The 18481-nt window shown below is 38.1% G+C and overlaps 3 protein-coding genes across 4 annotated transcripts; 2 read left to right on the plus strand and 1 right to left on the minus strand.

The window, feature by feature from the left end:
* The first annotated feature begins 2776 nt into the window (after positions 1-2776).
* Positions 2777-9755, plus strand: bbs7 (Bardet-Biedl syndrome 7). The gene is made up of 19 exons (XM_079480423.1): positions 2777-3295; positions 3418-3483; positions 3795-3857; positions 3937-4112; positions 4221-4407; positions 4614-4686; positions 4768-4884; positions 5078-5208; positions 5310-5394; positions 5577-5679; positions 5758-5950; positions 6057-6131; positions 6235-6300; positions 6409-6548; positions 6641-6805; positions 8285-8394; positions 8698-8801; positions 8874-8997; positions 9192-9755. The coding sequence occupies exons 1-19, from the start codon at positions 3260-3262 to the stop codon at positions 9323-9325; spliced, it is 2148 nt and encodes a 715-aa protein (XP_079336549.1). The 5' UTR covers positions 2777-3259; the 3' UTR covers positions 9326-9755.
* Positions 9756-9831: 76 nt separating this feature from the next.
* Positions 9832-13201, plus strand: ccna2 (cyclin A2). Of its 2 annotated transcripts, none has more exons than XM_079480125.1 (9): positions 9832-10149; positions 10245-10515; positions 11066-11306; positions 11437-11543; positions 11636-11859; positions 11944-12148; positions 12221-12334; positions 12456-12589; positions 12680-13201. In XM_079480125.1, exons 2-9 carry the CDS (start codon positions 10303-10305, stop codon positions 12729-12731), a joined length of 1290 nt encoding a protein of 429 aa, XP_079336251.1. In that variant the 5' UTR covers positions 9832-10149; positions 10245-10302; the 3' UTR covers positions 12732-13201. The 2 variants fall into 2 exon arrangements, 1 of the variants encoding a protein (XP_079336251.1); XR_013787933.1 differs by having other exon boundaries at positions 9930-10149; positions 12421-12589; positions 12680-13074.
* Positions 13202-13793: 592 nt separating this feature from the next.
* On the minus strand, positions 13794-18069 carry tmem33 (transmembrane protein 33). The gene is made up of 8 exons (XM_079480288.1): positions 17844-18069; positions 17136-17209; positions 16927-17021; positions 16623-16810; positions 16448-16515; positions 16217-16350; positions 16016-16099; positions 13794-15453 (listed from the first exon to the last, which is right to left on the minus strand). The coding sequence occupies exons 2-8, from the start codon at positions 17181-17183 to the stop codon at positions 15324-15326; spliced, it is 747 nt and encodes a 248-aa protein (XP_079336414.1). The 5' UTR covers positions 17184-17209; positions 17844-18069; the 3' UTR covers positions 13794-15323.
* Positions 18070-18481: the final 412 nt, after the last annotated feature.

Raw genomic sequence — 18481 nt, forward strand, 5'->3', positions numbered from 1 at the left:
ATATTGACTGGCAGAGAACTTTACTGACACAGGCCAAGTGTTTTAAATGCGTGAGTGTGTGTGTTTGTGTGTCTGTGTGCATGCATGCCTGCGTGTGTGTGTGTACAATTGTGACAACCTGCCCCAGTCAGGGTTATAGGAAAATATAAGGATCAATATTGATAATAAATACATTTTCTGAGAGTTTGCATTTTAAAGTTTTTACTGCAAATGTTAAATCCATGACACTCGATGTCCAAAATGTGTGTTTTTTGGCAACAGCTTTACACATAATCATTGATTTAAAAATCACTCATTATGCCCACATCAGACTCGGACAGAAGCAATAACCAGAGCTCTGAGCAACAGCTTTATCTGATCAGTGACTGGCAATATTTCAGATTTATTGGGCCATATTATGCATCTGTCAGTGGCTTTTAAATTAGATGCTTCGTGAAGTAAATTTCCTGTAGGCCTAAGATTTATTCGTTACCTCAAAGGAGTTCAATAAACCTATAGCAACCTGCCAAGCAAATAGAGAGCCAGGAATATTAATAAACAATTTTAACGCTTCAGTGACTGATATGCTTTTATACCTTACATAGAGCCACATAGAGCCACAGGATTTCCACAGCGTCTGTTTCTCATGTGAACAGAGGACATGTAAATATCCCCTGTCACATAAAAGCACCCTGCTGTTTGTCTGGCTAAGTTGCTCAAGTGCATATGCAGTGTGGTGTGAATAAAATTTTCTCACTTGACACACACACATAGACACACGTGTCCTGCCTCGTGAACAAGGGAATTAAAGTGAGTTGACTTCATTGGGATTCTGAATCAAGATGATTTTAATAGCCTGCTGATGAGATCATTACAATAACACTGTTGCGTGGGATCTTATGATGAATTAACCATCCACACACATATATATGTAAATACAGGTTTAGGCCGTGGCACACAGGTACAACAAGTTCTTAGTAAATGTTACTGTAAGTTGCTCTGGATAAAATAAACTTCCGAATGTTATTGGCTTTCATAATTGTATTCATGTGAAAATTATGAAAAGCAGTATGAAGTTGATTTTGTTTTTTCATTAACAGTATTCCTTAATTTCTCCAGAAATATTTGCGTTTTAAGTATAAAAGATTATGGATCATTTACTTTCACAAACTCTATCAGCACTTATAAGAACAAAGGACCACTGAAAGCTTTATGAGACAAAGAAAGTGTTTGTTTACCTCACAATGCTATTTTATGTTTTAACATTAATCATTGCTGAGTACCGAATGTGAACAGCTCCCTATCGTTTATAAACAATCCCAAAGCATTCAGGGCTGTGTTATGAGAAATACTTTTAATGTTACACTTAATGTGCAGGGAATTGAATAGAGGCTTATTCATGGAAAAGACAAACAAGCAGATGTTTCTTACCCAAAAACTATTCAACAGACTAAATTTGTGCAGAAACTTGATTCTTTTTTTAGTTTATATATTGGGGTTTCTACAGACTAGATAAATAGATTTAATAGCTTTAATAGAACCATCAAATTGACCTCAAACAAATAACATTCTCATAAGGTTGAGATGATGTCAGTCAAACATTTTTGTATTTTAACTCTATAGTGATATGGGAAAAATATGTAATTATATTTGTTGCATATTATGAAGCATCTGTCATAGATTAATAAATGTACATCTCAGTCTTACATGTCTTTTGCGATGTTGTAGTTTTTCATAAAAAGTCCCTAATGCAGTTTTGAAAGTGCATGCTCAGCAGCACACTTCTGGCACTTGACTTTAGACGGATATCTCATGGTCCATCTTGCAAAGCGTCTTTCTCCAATAAGACTCTTTATAGCATAAAAAAATCTTTCCCTCAAAGCACAAATCTTCTGCAGGAACCCAGATGGGGCCGAAGGTTACTACTTCCCACAGAGTTTCTGAGCTGTGTCAGCAGCATCCACAAAAGAAGTCCCATCAGCACCATGAGGACAGTGAAGAGCCCCACATACACACTTAGATTCCAGCCCCATCCCACCGAAAGAGGCAAAGAGGTGGATGCCACCAGGAACCTCCTTGGTGAGGGCATCAGTTGTGGTCCAAATATATGAAACTACTGCAGTTCTTTAATGAACCTTCTGATAAGCCACTTTAATGTATAAGTTGGTCCTCCTGTATAAGATATATCCATGACAGGTTTCGTTTAGTCTCTCTTACATTAAATCTTGTGTAATCCTTGAGGAAGCATGCTGCGTCTCTTTGGAGTTGTGCAAAATGAAAATGATGCTCGTCCTTTCTGCAGCTGTGTCCCCACCTACTGTTGCAGAGAAACATCCACACCCCTTCATCCACACATCTGTACATGTGTGTGTGCTTCGGTCAGGTCAAAATGTTCCCATAAGGATAATAAAACCCAAAAATAACATTGTGGTGAACAGTCAATGGCTCCATAAGGAAAACGCTGTTATGAACAAACTAAATCTTAATTAAAATATAATGGTACAACAAAGGTTTGTATGGTGGGTGGGTTTGTATAAAGGTTATAGAAAATAGAAAATATAGCTAGCTCAGTTGAAATAAAATATAGATTTTTTTTGTAAAACTGAACTAATTAGAGTAGAATAACATATGTTAATTGTGTTATTTCAATAAATAGAAAAACATAGCACTCCTAAAGTAAGCAAGAAAAAATCTACTCACGTAATCCATGTCATTATTATTCATCAGATAAAATGTATTATGATATTTTAGGCGCTTTTATGTGTTTTTAACGAACGTCATTACGCCTGCTGCTACCATGGTAACCTGCGATAGTTTGAGATCTTGACAACATGGCGCTGCAGAGGAAGCGTGCTTGCTAAAGATAAATATACAAACGCATTCGCGCTATTGTGCTTCGGTCAGATTACAATACTTCACGAATCTAAAAATACGCTTTGAATGGACGTGTATGAACCTATCGATATAGGTTTATTTACATATCAACATCTTTACGAGGCGTGAAACATCTTGTAAAGAGGAGAATGGGAGCCAGCTAACGTTAGCCAGGTTATCTGCAGGGAATCATGCACTAGCTAATCCCCAGATAATCCAGTCACTGACGACGAATTTTTGTCGATTAGGAATGCTTGAAATATCTATATTTATGTCTCGTTAAATCGAAACATTGACGTGGGGCATGAAAACAAAAGGCTACAAGGGAGCATCTATAAACGGGACCAAAGCTCAACAGAAAGCAGAGATTACGAGAATTTAAGGCACATTTCTTGCGACATTCGAAATGGAGTTGAATTTAAACCATGTGGATTATCTCCAGGTAGGATCCCAACATCGCTATAAATCCATTGGTTGTGATTAATAGTGATGGCAAACTGCTTTTAATGGTCTTGTATAACATATAACAAGGATAACCAACTAATGGTCGTGACGAATTTTCAGGTTGGAGTGACATCTCAGAAAACCATGAAACTCCTCCCTACTGTTGGAAGGAAAGCAACTCAAAAGGTAAAATCTGCATTGATATTTTAGGGATAGTTACATACACACCCTCTTGTCATTTAAAACCTTTATGGCTTTCTTTCTGATATTTTGAAAAATTTTAGTAAACAACAGCGGTACCCATTCGCTTATTTTGTGTGGACACAAGTCAATGGGATCAGTAAAATGATCAAACATCTGAGAAACTAACAAACCACACACACACACACACACCAACTGAAATACATCTCAAAAGTTTATCTGTTATTGACAGCATGCCAGTGTCTATAAAAACCTGAAGGCTTAATAAAATGGCGTTGGTGATTTCTTTATTTCAGGTGACGGTTGCAGATCATGATGGCGTAGTGACCTGTTTTGGGATGAAAAAAGGCGAGGCTGTTGTATGTATCAGATGTGCATGCTTCTTTGTTGAGTGTTGAAAAAGCATTGCTCAAATTTAATGTCTGTCTGTTTTGCCAGCCTGTATTCAAATCACTCCCAGGACAGAAGATCTCCAGACTTGAGCTTGGAGGGGCATTGGGGACCCCACAGGAAAAGATCTTTGTGTGCTCAGGCTCAGAAGTGAAGGGATATACTAAAAAGGGCAAACAGTTCCTTACGTTCGAGGCCAACCTAACAGAGAGCATTAATGCCATGTGAGTTTTTGCATCTTTAAAACTTTACTGCTGAGTGAAATCGCTACACAGAGTCAAACATTACCGGTTTTAAGGACTCTATTCTTACTTACACATATTTTCCCACAGGCATGTTTCAGGGGCAGATCTTTTTGTCTGTGCCAGTTACATTTATAACCATTACTGTGACTGCAAAGACCAGGACTACTACCTGTCAGGAGACAAGATCAATGACGTCCTGTGTTTACCTGTCGAGACGGTGGGCCGGATTGTGCCCATTCTGGCCTCCCAGGACAGGGTGCTTAGAGTACTACAGGTACTTAAGCATAATGACAAGTGTTATAGTTGTTACAGATAAAATATGGAATTGTGAAACAGCAATCTGTTCATTGGTGAGACGTGCCTGTCCAGATTGTTTGTTACTTAGTTGGCAATTTTAATTTGTTATTATTTTGGTTATTTCAGTAAAGGGATATTTACTGTTTTTTGATGCTCATGCTCAGTTAACCTTTGCTCCATCAGGGATCTAATCTTTTGTACGATGTAGAGGTGTCTGGACCGCCAACTGTTCTTGAACTTCACAACAGAGATGGAGGTATGTGTTAAAATGCGTGTTTTATTTAAAGAGCAAATTGAGGTTCAAAAATATGATTATGCATTAGACTGTGGTCCTCAGGAAAGGAAGGCGAAGAGGTTCTTTATGGAACAGCTGATGGGAAATTGGGTCTTGTGCGGATTACAAAATCTGGAGCCATCAGTAGTTGGGAACTGGATAATGAGAAGAAAAAAGGAGGTAGGACACTTTGGTTGGTGTAGACAAACAAATAGTCCCTTTACAGACACTTACTATTAGTTAAGCCAATGTTGTTATGTCATTTAGTTGCTGTCCAAACAAACGTTTAAAGCGGTGGCACAGAAAACACACAATTCGCACTTAAGTAAAGACAAGTGTTGTCATGTTAGTTTGTTTTATCTTTTTTCCAAAGGTGTGCTGTGTATTGATGCTTTTGACATTGTTGGTGATGGTGTGAAGGACATCCTAGTGGGGAGGGATGATGGGACTGTAGAGGTCTATGGGTTGGACAGCTCAAATGAACCAACTCTGCGCTTTGAGAATGTGAGTCACATCTGTTTCTGGTATAAGAGATACAAGAATCTAAGAGACTGCAACCCCAGAAGCACTGCAGTTGCGCTAATCGTTATTTTTGTATTTATAAGGTTTTGTCTGAGAGTGTTACATCGATTCAAGGGGGATGTGTCGGAAAAGATATGCACGATGAAGTTCTCACAACAACTTACACAGGTTAACATCATCTTATAGATAAAAGCTTTGTATGCTATTTTCCTTTTTCCCCCACAATGTTTTAGATCAACACGGAAAACGATTGTGGGTGTGATATCTGTGCCTGTATAGTTATATCTTTCGTTCACCTTGTTCGTTTTAGAGCTTATAACCTGTATATGTTTCATGTTTCTGCCATCCAGGATGGGTGTCAGGTCTCACTACAGAGCCCCAGCAGATGGTAGCAGGCCCGGGGGATGAGATCAAGATGAGCCGAGAGACCCAGGGGAAGGTGGCTGCACTCAGGTACTACACAACCAACCTGTGTTTATGTCATATCTCTTGTCTTAAGGCTTGCAAACATGGTTTTCATGTTTCACATAGGGCTGAGTTGGAGCAACTCCAGTTGAAAGTATTGCAGGGCAGAGAAAAATACCAGCAAAGCTCTCAGTCCAGCACTGCTGTGTCTGCTGTGCCGGTCTTTAGCATCAATGACAAGTTCACATTGTGCCAGGACGATGCTAGTTACAGCCTCACACTTGAGGTACAGACTGCCATTGACAACCTGCTGCTACAGGTAAGAACAAGATTTACTATGACTGTGTTTTTATTTATTTCTTCTTTGACTTAAGCAATAAGAGTTTGTTGCCAAGTTTTTACATTCGCCTACATTTACTTGACAGAGTGATGTTCCCATTGACCTGCTGGACGTTGATAAGAATTCGGCTGTTGTTAGTTTCAGTGAATGTGATTCAGAGGTAATACATCTCTGTATGTCATGTGCATCACATCATTAGACTTAAAGAATGATCAGATCACATATGTATGCAAAAACTTTTGTTTGCTCACCCTCCCCAACAGTCAAATGGGAACTTTCTCCTCGCCACCTACAGATGCCAAGCAAATACCACAAGGCTGGAACTGAAGGTGATTAATCTCAAATAATAAACATGTTTTCAAGAAACAATTCCTTTAAGTGCTGTAACAATAATAATACTATTAATACGCCTTTTCATCCATCCTTTTGTCTTTCAGGTGAGGTCTATTGAGGGTCAGTATGGCACACTGCAGGCTTATGTGACGCCAAGACTTCAACCCAAAACCTGTCAAGTTCGACAATACCAGATCAAGCCACTCTCCCTCCACCAGCGAACACACACAATCGACCAGAAACGGTGATCTCAGCTCAGAAACGTTCTGCTTTTTCTTCCTGCTTTTTCTGTTTGTTGTGCTTTTTCTGTTAACTAAATCCTGTCATCACGGTTAGGCCTATGAACACCTTAAGATTGATGGGACAGTTCAGTTTTGCAGAGATCCATTCTTGGGTTGTGTTCTGTCTGCCTGAGGTTCCAGAGAAAACACCAGCAGGAGAAAGCATCACGTTTTACTTCCAGAACACTTTCTTGGGCACACAACTTGAAGCCACTTATTGGTGAGGTTTACTATTTGAATATCAAAATTGATCTTTGTAAACTTCATTCATAAATATGACTGTATCCTTTACAGGGGTGTCAAACATACGGCCCGCGGGCCGTATCCGGCCCGATAAGGCGTCCAATACGGCCCGAGGGAAGATTTGAAAAATAATACAAATATGAAAAAAGTTTATTATTATTTTAATTAATTTAAAGTTTATTAATACAATCAGGTTTTCGCTGCCATATTATGTTTTGTTTCATTAAATTTTTTATTTTATCATTGATCATTTAATTGGGCTTCTGCCGGAACCCCTAACAAGCATGCGCATTCTAAAGCGCCGCCTACATTTCGAAAACAAAGTCGGCTAAGTTGTGCGGCAAGGACTAGTGATTTTAAAATGTCCAAATAAAGAAAACTGACGGAAGAAGACGTATTTCTTCTGTGAGTTCAACGGTAGGCCGGTATGTTTAATCTGCTCACAAGCCGTGGCTGTGCAAAACGAGTACAATATTAAACGGCAATATGAGATATACGCAGAGAAATATGATAAATACACTGGACAACTTCGAAAAGTCAATAATTTAACTTTAGCCTCGGAAAAAAGCAGTCAATGTTCACAAAAAGAACAGAGACTGATGAAGCTGTAACGCTATTTGATTGCCAACGAAATCGCAGCGGGATCAAAGCCGTTTTCAGAGGGAGAATTCATCAAGAATCGGTAATGAACATTAACAAGTCCAACCTGCGCTCTCGACTCACAAACAGACAGATAAATGACATCATGAGATTGATGTGGTTGAAGAAAAGAGATGTCAGGAATTAAAATCATAATGCAGATGCGATCTAGATCTTTTGTTGTTAAAGGAAATTTCTAGTATATATTTAATGTTCATATCCAAAGTGAAGTTGTACTACTGTACTAATTGTTAAATATGTTAAGGCAGTTTTTCCTATTAGTGAATTATATTGTATAGCTTGTATGGTTCATATTTAATGTGACCGTCTGTACACAAATAGAGTCTGTTGCATTTTTGTCATTACTAGTTTAAAAAGTGTCTGACAAAAAATATTCATATTCAAAGGAAAGGGTTTTGATTGCCTTTACCTAAACAAAATAGTTTTTTCAAAGAGGAATAAGAGTGTTATTGAACCGTTCTGAGGATTTATTAAATGCACCTTTTACAGAACAGTATGTCTTTCTAGTTTTTTTGCTAATTCATTTGTAATTTGGTGCAATATGGTTTAAAAAAGGTGATTCGGCCCGCACATTGTCACTTTTCTCTCCATCCGGCCCTTACCCTAAAATGAGTTTGACACCCCTGCTTTAGCATATTTCAAATAAAACTGTGGACACAATCTCAAACTAAGCAAGTTAATTTAAAATATGTAACCCCCTTTTTGTCATGTAATGTGTATAAAATGTAATACGAATAACAGCTTTAACAATATTTTAGGATCAGTTTTGTAATGAATGATTATTGTTTGTTTCCAGCAAAGGTGATGCAAACTTCAAATCAGACAACATTTCTACCATATCAATATTAAAGGATGTCCTATCCAAGGAAGCAACTAAACGAAAAATCAATCTGAATACATCATACGGTAAGCTCACGAACATTCTCAGTACACCTATCATCGATATGAAGTGACAACTGAAGTATTAAATGATATGTATTCACAAAATTTGAAACGAGTGGGCGCTGCTAGAGAAACATTTGAAATACTGGGTGATAACGGTAGTCTGCCTTAGCTTGGTCGAATCACCCGAGATGGATGTTATAGGACTAAGAATTATGCTTGAGGTTTTTGAAATCAAATATTTTTTGTTCTCAAAATTCTTCAGATATCAGTTATGAGTGTTTTATAAGTTATGCGTGTTTGTTGTCATTGTTATGTTGACTTCAGAGGTGAACGAAGACTCTGTCAACCACACACTTCAGATGATCCATCCCAAACTGGAGTATCAGCTAATTTTGGCCAAAAAGGTTCAGCTTATTGATGCTCTAAAGGTAACATCAGCACGACCACAGGCCTGATAAGAAAATTAAGCATATCACCCTAATGCATGTCTGTCATTGCAGGAGCTTCAGGTACATGAGGGAAATGCTGATTTTCTAATTCCGGAGTATCGCAGTATACTGGATGAGTCTGCTAAGCTCCTAGAAGAATATAAAAAACAACCAGCTCACTTAGAAAGACTCTATGGTAAATTAGCCTGAGATAAATGAGGAGAAATTATTGAATTATGTTGTTAAATTAAATGTTCAATTATTTCCATGTAGATGCTTTAAAGATTGATGTCTGGTACATATAACCTCTGTATATTGTGATAATTACCTACTGTATGCAGGCCATCTAAGGAATGAAACTAACTGGACTTATTTTTTGTTTTCTTCCAGGTATGATCACTGACCTTTTCATCGATAAGTTCAAATTTAAAGGACAGAACGTTAAAACAAAAGTTTCACAGCTGCTTGCCATTTTGAACAACTATGAACTTAATTCATTGATGGATTTTTTCAATGAAGCTTAATGAAGACAATTAATGGAACAATTTTTGATAAAGTGTTTTTGCAATAAAATAGAATGTAATATAAGCAAATGAAAATCTTAGCATACGCCTTAAATACAAATATTCACTGTAAAGACTATGTAATCTGTGTGTGACTTCAGAGGTTTTGATATATTTTTAGAACACTTGTCCATTGTTTAGATGCATTTATACAGAACAACATTTTTCATGAAAACTAGTGCTTTGTGTGTATTTTGTGTACTAATTTTATGTAATAAATATACAACTTTATAGAATAAGTTTATTCTAGAGATGAATTTCAAATATCTGGGTGTGGAACAAGCCAAGAACAAACTGGCCAATTAAACCCTGCACTTAAACTTACAAATGTTGTGTCTGTTATCATTATTATGTTTTATTAACGTGCCATCTTCTTCGATCTATTATTTACATTATTGAACCGTTTCATTTTATTTGAAGCAACGAATAGTTCGCTTGACATGCGCGAAATTAATTTTGGCCTCTCCGAGCTCCCGTAGAATCAGTGACGTTGGCGTTTGATTCATTCTGATTGGTCCGTTTCAATAGTCGCGGGCTACTTGAACTGAGATAGCGACAATACGAAAAGCAGGCAGCTCAGCAAAGCAAGAAGACGCAGTTTGGCTTATCAACGCAGCTGTCGTGTGTTGTCCGAGGCCTCTTGAAGCGTTTCTTACACCAGCATGGCGCGTTTTTTGTAGCACATTGTTGTTGCATGGTTTGTTTTTGAATTTCGGTTTTGTAAGACGCCGCATGCAACTGTTTTACTCCGGATTTTAACAGCTCCCCTCTGCCAGTTCCCGCTGGTTAGTGCATTTTGGTTCTCGCTTGGTTTTGCTGGCTTTCATGTGATCGGATAACGTTTTTCATTTGTTAACGGAAAGGTTTTCTTGTTTTAAAGTGATTTTAAACCACCGATCGCTCTTGCTGGACGAACCTGTCGATCTGTTGTTGGAAGGATGTCATCTCTCGGTCAAACACAAGGAAGCGCGCTTCATGGTTCAGAGGCAGACGTTAAAAACCAAGAAAACGTGCTTTCACGACTACGCGGTGCTGCCAAGAACAGGGTGGAAAATCAGGAAAATGTCAACCCCAAACCGGCCAACAGGACTGTGCTGGGCGCCTTGGAGAACAATCAGCGGAGACAGCCTGTACTGCGCGCCGCTAAACAGGTTCGATCATGCATGGCACGTTACGTTATGACAATGAAGTGAGCTTTTATGGAAATCAAATTCCAAATGATCAAATCAAGGGATGCGCGTTCATGTTACTACATGCGTGCTTGGGATTATTTCGTTTTGGTTAACATCATACGATGAATATTGATCACTGTTATGCATGTTGAAGGCATTGCTGCAGTCGACCCACTTGTGCCTTGTAGGCGTCCTGAATCACAAAAATGGGGCTTGAGGTTTTGTTCCCCATTTTCTGTGTCACAAAAGCCGTATGGCGCCACAGGTTGAATGTAATGCGGTGTTAAATGCCCGCTGCTCATTCCCTCCCGATACGCATACCGCCATTTTATAAACTCCCTCCCTCCAACCATTATAAACCACTCCATACACAATCTATTATGCAGTGTGTGTGCTTGTAATTGTTTTATTGTTGAATTTATGAAGATGCTACAGTTGGTGCCTATTATCTGTATCACATGTGTAGTGTGTGTGCCATTGACTTATAACATGGTTTATTTGAAATCTAAGCCTAATTTTGTTTTATAAGGTCTCTGGGCCCCAGACAATTGCCTGCAAGTCTGAAGAAAATGGCAGAAGCTTTGGAGAGAAGCCCTCCACCAGGCCACCTGCTTTCCAGATTCATGTGGATGAACCTGATGGGGCATGCGCTAAGAAACTGTCCAGTCAAAGGGCAGCCATGGATTGCTCTCCCCTCACACTAAATCCCACTGTGACCCGTCTGAGACAGCCTCTTGCCACTATTGAGCTGCCTATGGAGTCCAGTTTTGGTAGGCAATGTTGTTTTACTAACTGTACATCTTGCAACCTCTTGGTTATGGATAACTGGACGGACTCTATTGGAAATTTTCAGCCTTCATTATTGGACAAAGTCATTATGTTTTTTTCCTGTTTTCTCAGATTCTCCTATGGATATGTCAGTAGTCGAAAGTGAGGAGAGGCCAAAAAATGTCAACGAAGTCACAGATTATGCTGTAGAAATACACACACACTTGCGGGAAATGGAGGTTAGTATGTGGTGCTTTTTGTTTAATAGTCAGAATTAACTTTATCATTAGGTAATGTCTGGTTATTCATTAAAACAAATTCTTGCTTTCAGCTGAAATCAAGGCCAAAAGCAGGTTACATGAGGAAACAGCCTGACATCACAAACAGCATGCGTGCCATCCTGGTGGACTGGCTTGTGGAAGTGGGAGAGGAGTACAAGCTCCAGAATGAGACGCTCTATTTGGCTGTGAACTACATCGATCGCTTTCTGTCCTCTATGTCTGTCCTGAGAGGAAAACTGCAGTTGGTGGGCACCGCTGCCATGCTTTTGGCTTCGTAAGTCCTCTTTTCTCTGTCCATTTAAGCCTCGAACTGGTTCGTGAACATCACCTTTGCTCACATGTCTCTTTGTGACTGTAGGAAGTTTGAGGAGATCTACCCTCCAGAGGTGGCAGAATTTGTTTACATCACTGATGACACTTACACAAAGAAACAAGTGTTAAGGATGGAGCATCTGGTGTTGACGGTTCTCTCTTTTGATCTTGCTGCGCCAACGATCAATCAGTTTCTCACCCAGTATTTCTTACACCAGCCTGTGAGCAGCAAAGTAGAAAGCTTATCAATGGTGAGAATTTTCCCATTCTTTGTTTCCAGTATTGTGGCTTGGTTTTTACATACAAAAAAAATCTCTCCTCAGTTCCTTGGGGAGTTGAGTTTGATCGATTGTGACCCCTTCCTGAAATACCTCCCGTCTCAAACTGCTGCTGCAGCATTCGTTCTGGCCAACCACACGCTAGCAGGTGGCTCATGGGTAAGCATGTGCAGACAGAAATTTAAAACTGAAGGCTTTTAGATGTTTGAGGCTGTCCCTCATCTGAAGTGCTTTGTGTCTCACAGTTTTACATGTGAATTTGTTCATCCGCTTTTTGCAGTTAAAGGCACTTGTTGAGATGACTGGCTACACGTTAGAGGACCTTATGCCGTGTATTCAGGACTTGCATCAGACCTACCTCGGTGCAACTCAGCACGCACAGCAGGCTGTCAAAGAAAAGTACAAAAGTTCAAAGTAAGTCCCTTTAACAAACCAGCTCTATAACAGAGATATAACATTTGAAATACATTTTAGACATGTCTAACACTGCATTTATTTTTCCAGGTACCACGAAGTCTCTCTCATCGAGCCTCCAGAGAAGCTGCTGCTGAACTAACATCCTTATTGACATTATATATCCATGTTAACTGCTTCCATACTTAATGGGACTTGTGCACAATATTTTTGTCTTATTTCCCTAACTCAAATAACTGAAGCCATAGCCTCGTTTGGGTAAATGGTGAGATTAGTGATATGTACATTTTTATAAGTCCTTAAGGATTGTGGCTTTTATATGCTTGATGCAACCATATTTTTGTACATTAGGTAATCAAGCATTGTTTTAATATTTCAATGTTTGTATTCTATTTTTTATGAGACTCCAGTGGTGCACTTTATTCTTTTACACCTAAGGTGAACTTGCCTTTACATCTAAATAAAGTGCTGCTGGCCTTTAACGTAGTGCTTTGTCTTGTTATTTTGTGTTCTTTTTGGCGCGGGTGATGATTTAAAACTATGTATGCTTTGTATAAGTGCTTTTCCACCAATCTTTTGGAACAATTTTTATCTTGTGTGCAGCTCAAGTGATGGGTAAGTAGTGCTTGGGATAGAATGGCTTTAGTTCATAAATGGATGACCTTGTGAAGTGTCTTGAACTCATTGATATGTGTTAGTATTTTACATTACAAAAGTTCTGTTACTTTAAGTCAATATTTTGATTAGTTCAGTATTGTTGTGCAATATCTAATTCATATATTTAAATGATGGCAACTTAATATTGAGCTATTTAACCCCTAACCTTACGAATAAAAAGTCTTAAATCAATTTATTGAAAACAAATGCCTTTATAAACTAAGGTATTAGAAAAAGGTTAGAGGTGGCTTGGATCCTGTCTCCTGTTCAAATCAGATATTGGTGGGTGGAGCTATTTGGGGCTAATTGTACTGTGTAAATGGACACTTCGCATCAAAATAACTGGCTGAGAATATTTAGACATTAAACTTACAGCAATATTATAAATTACAACCTTAGCAAAATGTCCAAAAATTAAATTGTAAACTTCAAATTAACAAAACTAATTGTCTTCCAAATGTAATACCAAGGGGATTTTGTCTGGAGTAGTTTGACCAGCAGCCAACTTTTCACGCCATGGAAATTAAATGTAGGCAGTAGTCTTTGCAAAGCTGCTATAAAACCATCTTTATTGGGAATGCTGCTACAATACACATGCATCTGAATTGAAAATTAAATTATGTTTGAAAACAAGTTGTCTTTAAAACTATTTACCTGACAGTTTAAATGTTTCTTAAGTACTCATAACTATTCATCTGTGTTTTTAGAAGAGGGTCCTGCACAAAAGCTTTCATAAAGAAACTACAGTGGCACAGTTTAATTATTTACATATTACATTTAGGAGACGATTTTAGATTCGAACAACATAAGGACAATAAAAAGCAAAAGTGCAGTAAAACTGGTTTATATAGCCTACCACAGTAAACAAAGCGAAGGGTTTTTTTAAGGATAAAGTACTATTCGGTCAGGTGTTGACAAGAGATGTTTTCAGCTGAAGATGGCTTCTGAATTTGTTGATCTTGTAGCAGTGGGGCGATCATTCCACAAATGTGGAACAGATCCAGAGAAGGTACATGAGCTGGATCTTTTTCCATTTTGGTTCGTTTGCAGAGCAGAGGGATCTGGCTGGTACATTAGTCTGTACTAGCAAGTGAAGATATGGGGGTGCCAAACCAGTAGTGGTCTTGTAGGCCAAGAGCACAGCTTTGAATTTGAAGAGCGTGATTATAGGGCGCCAATGTAACTTGATTTTAGCGAGCAAAACCGTTTGCTCTCTAACAGGGTTGCAGAAAACCACCGCCACAAAAATTATTTTTGACAAGCCATCACAAATACCAGTTAAATTAATCTTAGATTTTATTAATCTACATAGACCAAAGTTATCAACAGATGCAATAAATAGTGACAACATGCCATGAACAAGCGAATAGTTGACTAATTTTCAAGTTAACTTTTACAACTTGGCCTGGCAATAAACAGCATTGAATGCATAACATAAGAATTGATGCAACAGATGAATGATCACAAGATTTGCAAACTTCTAATATCATCAGCATGTTCACATGAATCAGCAGTGGAACTGGAGCCTCATATTCATTCACATTCAGGTCATTGTCAACTATACAAAAAAGAAACTTGGGGCAAGTTACTTTCAAGGTAATCCAGTACAAGACATAAAATAACAATGCTCAGCAAGAACATATAAAAATGGAATCAAACTGAAGTACAGACACGTATAAATGACAACTGAAATCTCATTAGAAAGACAAACTATTAAAAATCATCTATTTACCCTAAAAGTTAAGATATCTCAAGGGCCCATCTTTTACCCCACCGAATACGTATCAATATAAATGCTCTAATAAACCAATAAAACAATTAACACCCTTACAAACAACTGCGCACAGAGATGCATCATCTGGCGGGCTTGTTTTTGGGATGCAGTCTGTGAGATTGATAGTCTCTCCCAACAACATCTCGAATGCCTTCAGTGCAGAGGAGGACGTCCATTTCTGAGCAATCATCTATGACGTCCATCTTAAAACGGTTCCAACCTCTGAACTGTTACAGGACTTGTGTATGTGTGCTGAAGCATGTGTAGTGCGCGTATGAGTGTGTGGGAGTTCAGTGAAAGCAGTTAGACCCCAGTGGGGGCAAGGCGGCTAATGAAGGCAATGCTGTTTAGGCACATCCTTCTGAAGAAGGCGGGGCAAATGGGCTTCATCACAAAGTGCTCCAACAAAATCCTCAGCTCAGTGAAAAGAGTCCTGACAGAAGACAAATATTCCCAGAAATCAAACTGTTAATATGCTCAGGACAGAAATCAAACTGCGTATAAGCCCAGGACAGAAATGACAATCATCCTGCCGAACAATTACACTATTCCAACATTCTGTTTGATATAATATGAAAATTCTGCAATTTACTTACTATAATGCAGATAATTCAAATGTATTTGATATTTAGTTGATATCAAAGTTTTGATAAGGTTAATAACTTTGTGATCCAGTAATTGTTGAATGGTGCTAGATAACTTACTAACTGCTCTTAATATTTTCATTTTTGACACAGTCTGTGAAAACCCAGATGAAGTCATTTTTTGTGATATACAATTTCCTACATACATTTTCTACAAAATGCAAAAAACATTCTGTGAAAATAAACTTGATATCTTAAATTTTAGTATGATTTACATTTTTTATACAGTCTTACTCCGAAAATGAAACTTTGTTATTCGTTATCTCAAAATTAGATTTTTAGGCTTTCATTTGGTTTTCACAGACTGGGACACATTTTATTAGAAATATGAACTGTGACAGTAATTCTTACCTGCAATATGGATTGCGTCTTGAGGTATAACGCAGAGTGAGAAATCGATAATAGATGAATGGCTGAAGCAAGCTGCCTTGGCCACTGTGAACCACATAGCAAACATCATTAAACTCGTAGTAAACTTAGAAAACCTCTAAACCTTTACCAAGCTACTCAAGAGTCAAAATGGGGGTAAAATAGCTAAATTTTAGTCCTCACCTGAAAAGCATGAAGACTGTTGCAGGCATCAAGAAAATCTCATTGCATGCAATAAACTTGAGAATGTTTTGCTGATTGGCTGTGAGCTTGTTCAGAAAGTTCCTCACAAACATAATGCTGTTGGGTCCCACAGTCTAAGAAAATAAGTAATTACAGACATAAATGTCAGAATGGAATTTTGACCATCATAAATCATGAAGGCAAAGGATGCAAGAAAAAAAATAAACTTACATCGAGAACTTTTTTGGTGTAGGTGGTGGCATGGAGAAGTGAGAAGAGGAACACCGGAAATATACTCACTGAGAATCAAAGTCAAGGTCACAAAGACAAATAATACTAAAACAATTCAGTCACTTGCTCCCAATTACATGCAAGTAGTATTACTTGTGATAATTAGAAAGGATACTTGTGATAGGGTAGGAGTTGACAAAGATGAGAGAGTAAAGGAGATAGTGGCAGCTGTCCTCCTGTAAGGCCAGTGCCAGGAAGGCTCTGCTCAGCTGAAAGTGAGGAAGTCTCTGGTGTAGACGCAGAGCGCTGGTCAGGGCGTTTGCCAGCAATGCCCTCTGGTAGAAATTAGCAGCTGCTTGAGGCCTTTTCAGAAAAGCAAAATGTCACAATGTCTAAAATGGGTAAAATCATCACTCATCTCCTGGTTGGGATTTAATGGATTACATAGTAATATCCATATGTAATGGAACGTGACTTACCCAAGCAAGGGAAGAATGAACATGATGGAACAGTAGACGGTAAAGAGTCTTGACAGCCACATAGCCGTTTCCAGCTTGTTACTCAACAGGAATTGCTGTAACACATCCATTTAAATCACAATCAAACATTCTCATATGAACTGGATTTTTTTAACTGGCCATATTCAGAAAATAACACTTGACAATAAGATTAAAGTACTTTCACTTACCATAGGCCCTGTTTGAGGGGGAGGGGGTCTTTGCTCTGTGTCTGCCATCTTTCAGATATTGTGAGACACCAATTCTGAGAGAAATCAACATATAGCAAAAATGTCAAGATCGTGCGCCAAGGTTGTTTTTTAACGCTGAGGATAAACAAAAGAAACACGACTCTTTAGCAGGAACGCTTGTATTTTTTGTGTACTCTGTGGGGATGGGCGAAGACACCTCAACAAGGTCCATTCTGGATTAAGGCTAAGCAATACTGCTAATTAATACAATAATTATTTTCTCGATTTTAAAGAATTCATTAAAAATGTTAACGCCTATCTGTGACAGAGCACACAGAAATCATTTCTAAACATCCACCAAGACCGGAGAATTACACTTTCCGTCAATCATGGACAAATTGCTGACTATCCATTGAAACGAAAAAAAAATTCACCCGGATAACGTTACATGTACCGATATTTAAAAACTGAGCGTCGTAACGTGTATCCTTACATTTAAAGACAAAAGTAGAAGAGACGGTTTGTATTAATTTAATTCGGGTAAGCTACACTGGAAAAATCGAGAAGACTTCATTACCCGGGGGAGCTAACGATGTAGCCCACATGCTAACTCATCACACAGGCTAACTAGAACCATTGGCAAGCCTAAAATACCTCAGATTTATTTATATTTAGACAGATGACAATATGATCACTATTCGTCAATACCTGTTTTATTTAGTTGGTTGTCAGTGTCGCAGGAAGATGACAAACTAGCTTTATTTCCACCGCTCGAAGCGCACACGCTCTACTCCGGAATAAGCACAAGAGGTTGGTCAGCTGCTGAGCCGACCTCGCGACCTCTGTGGATTGCCACAATCTCGCGATATTTCATACCAGCTTGTTATTGCATGTCGGGCTTGTCAATCAACAAAGTTGTCAGTATGTTGTCACCTTTTTTTTCTTTATTGAACAATATTCATGTGCAAACAATATGGCAATAATAACAGCTCATACCAATAAAACGTACAAAACGGGTGCAGGTGTATAACATACACACGCACAAAATACAAAATTAATAATAATAATGATAATAGTAATAAAGTACAATAATAAATAATTAAAAAAATAAATTAAAAAAATAATATATATATATATATATATATATATATATAAGGGGCTAGGGTTTTTCTTTTAAATAATATTCTTCTATTGTAGACAAAAGACTAATTGCATTTTTCTTCTTGATCGCTGTTAAGGGCTTTTGTAAATGAAACAAATTCACCATGAAATGCATAGAACCTTGGTATCACCTTTAGGTATTTAGATTAATGCGCAAAAAATCTCCCAAGCATGAGGATATTGTT

The sequence above is a fragment of the Barbatula barbatula genome, assembly GCF_947034865.1.
Source record: "Barbatula barbatula genome assembly, chromosome: 18".
In the NCBI taxonomy this organism is placed as follows: Eukaryota; Metazoa; Chordata; class Actinopteri; order Cypriniformes; family Nemacheilidae; genus Barbatula; species Barbatula barbatula.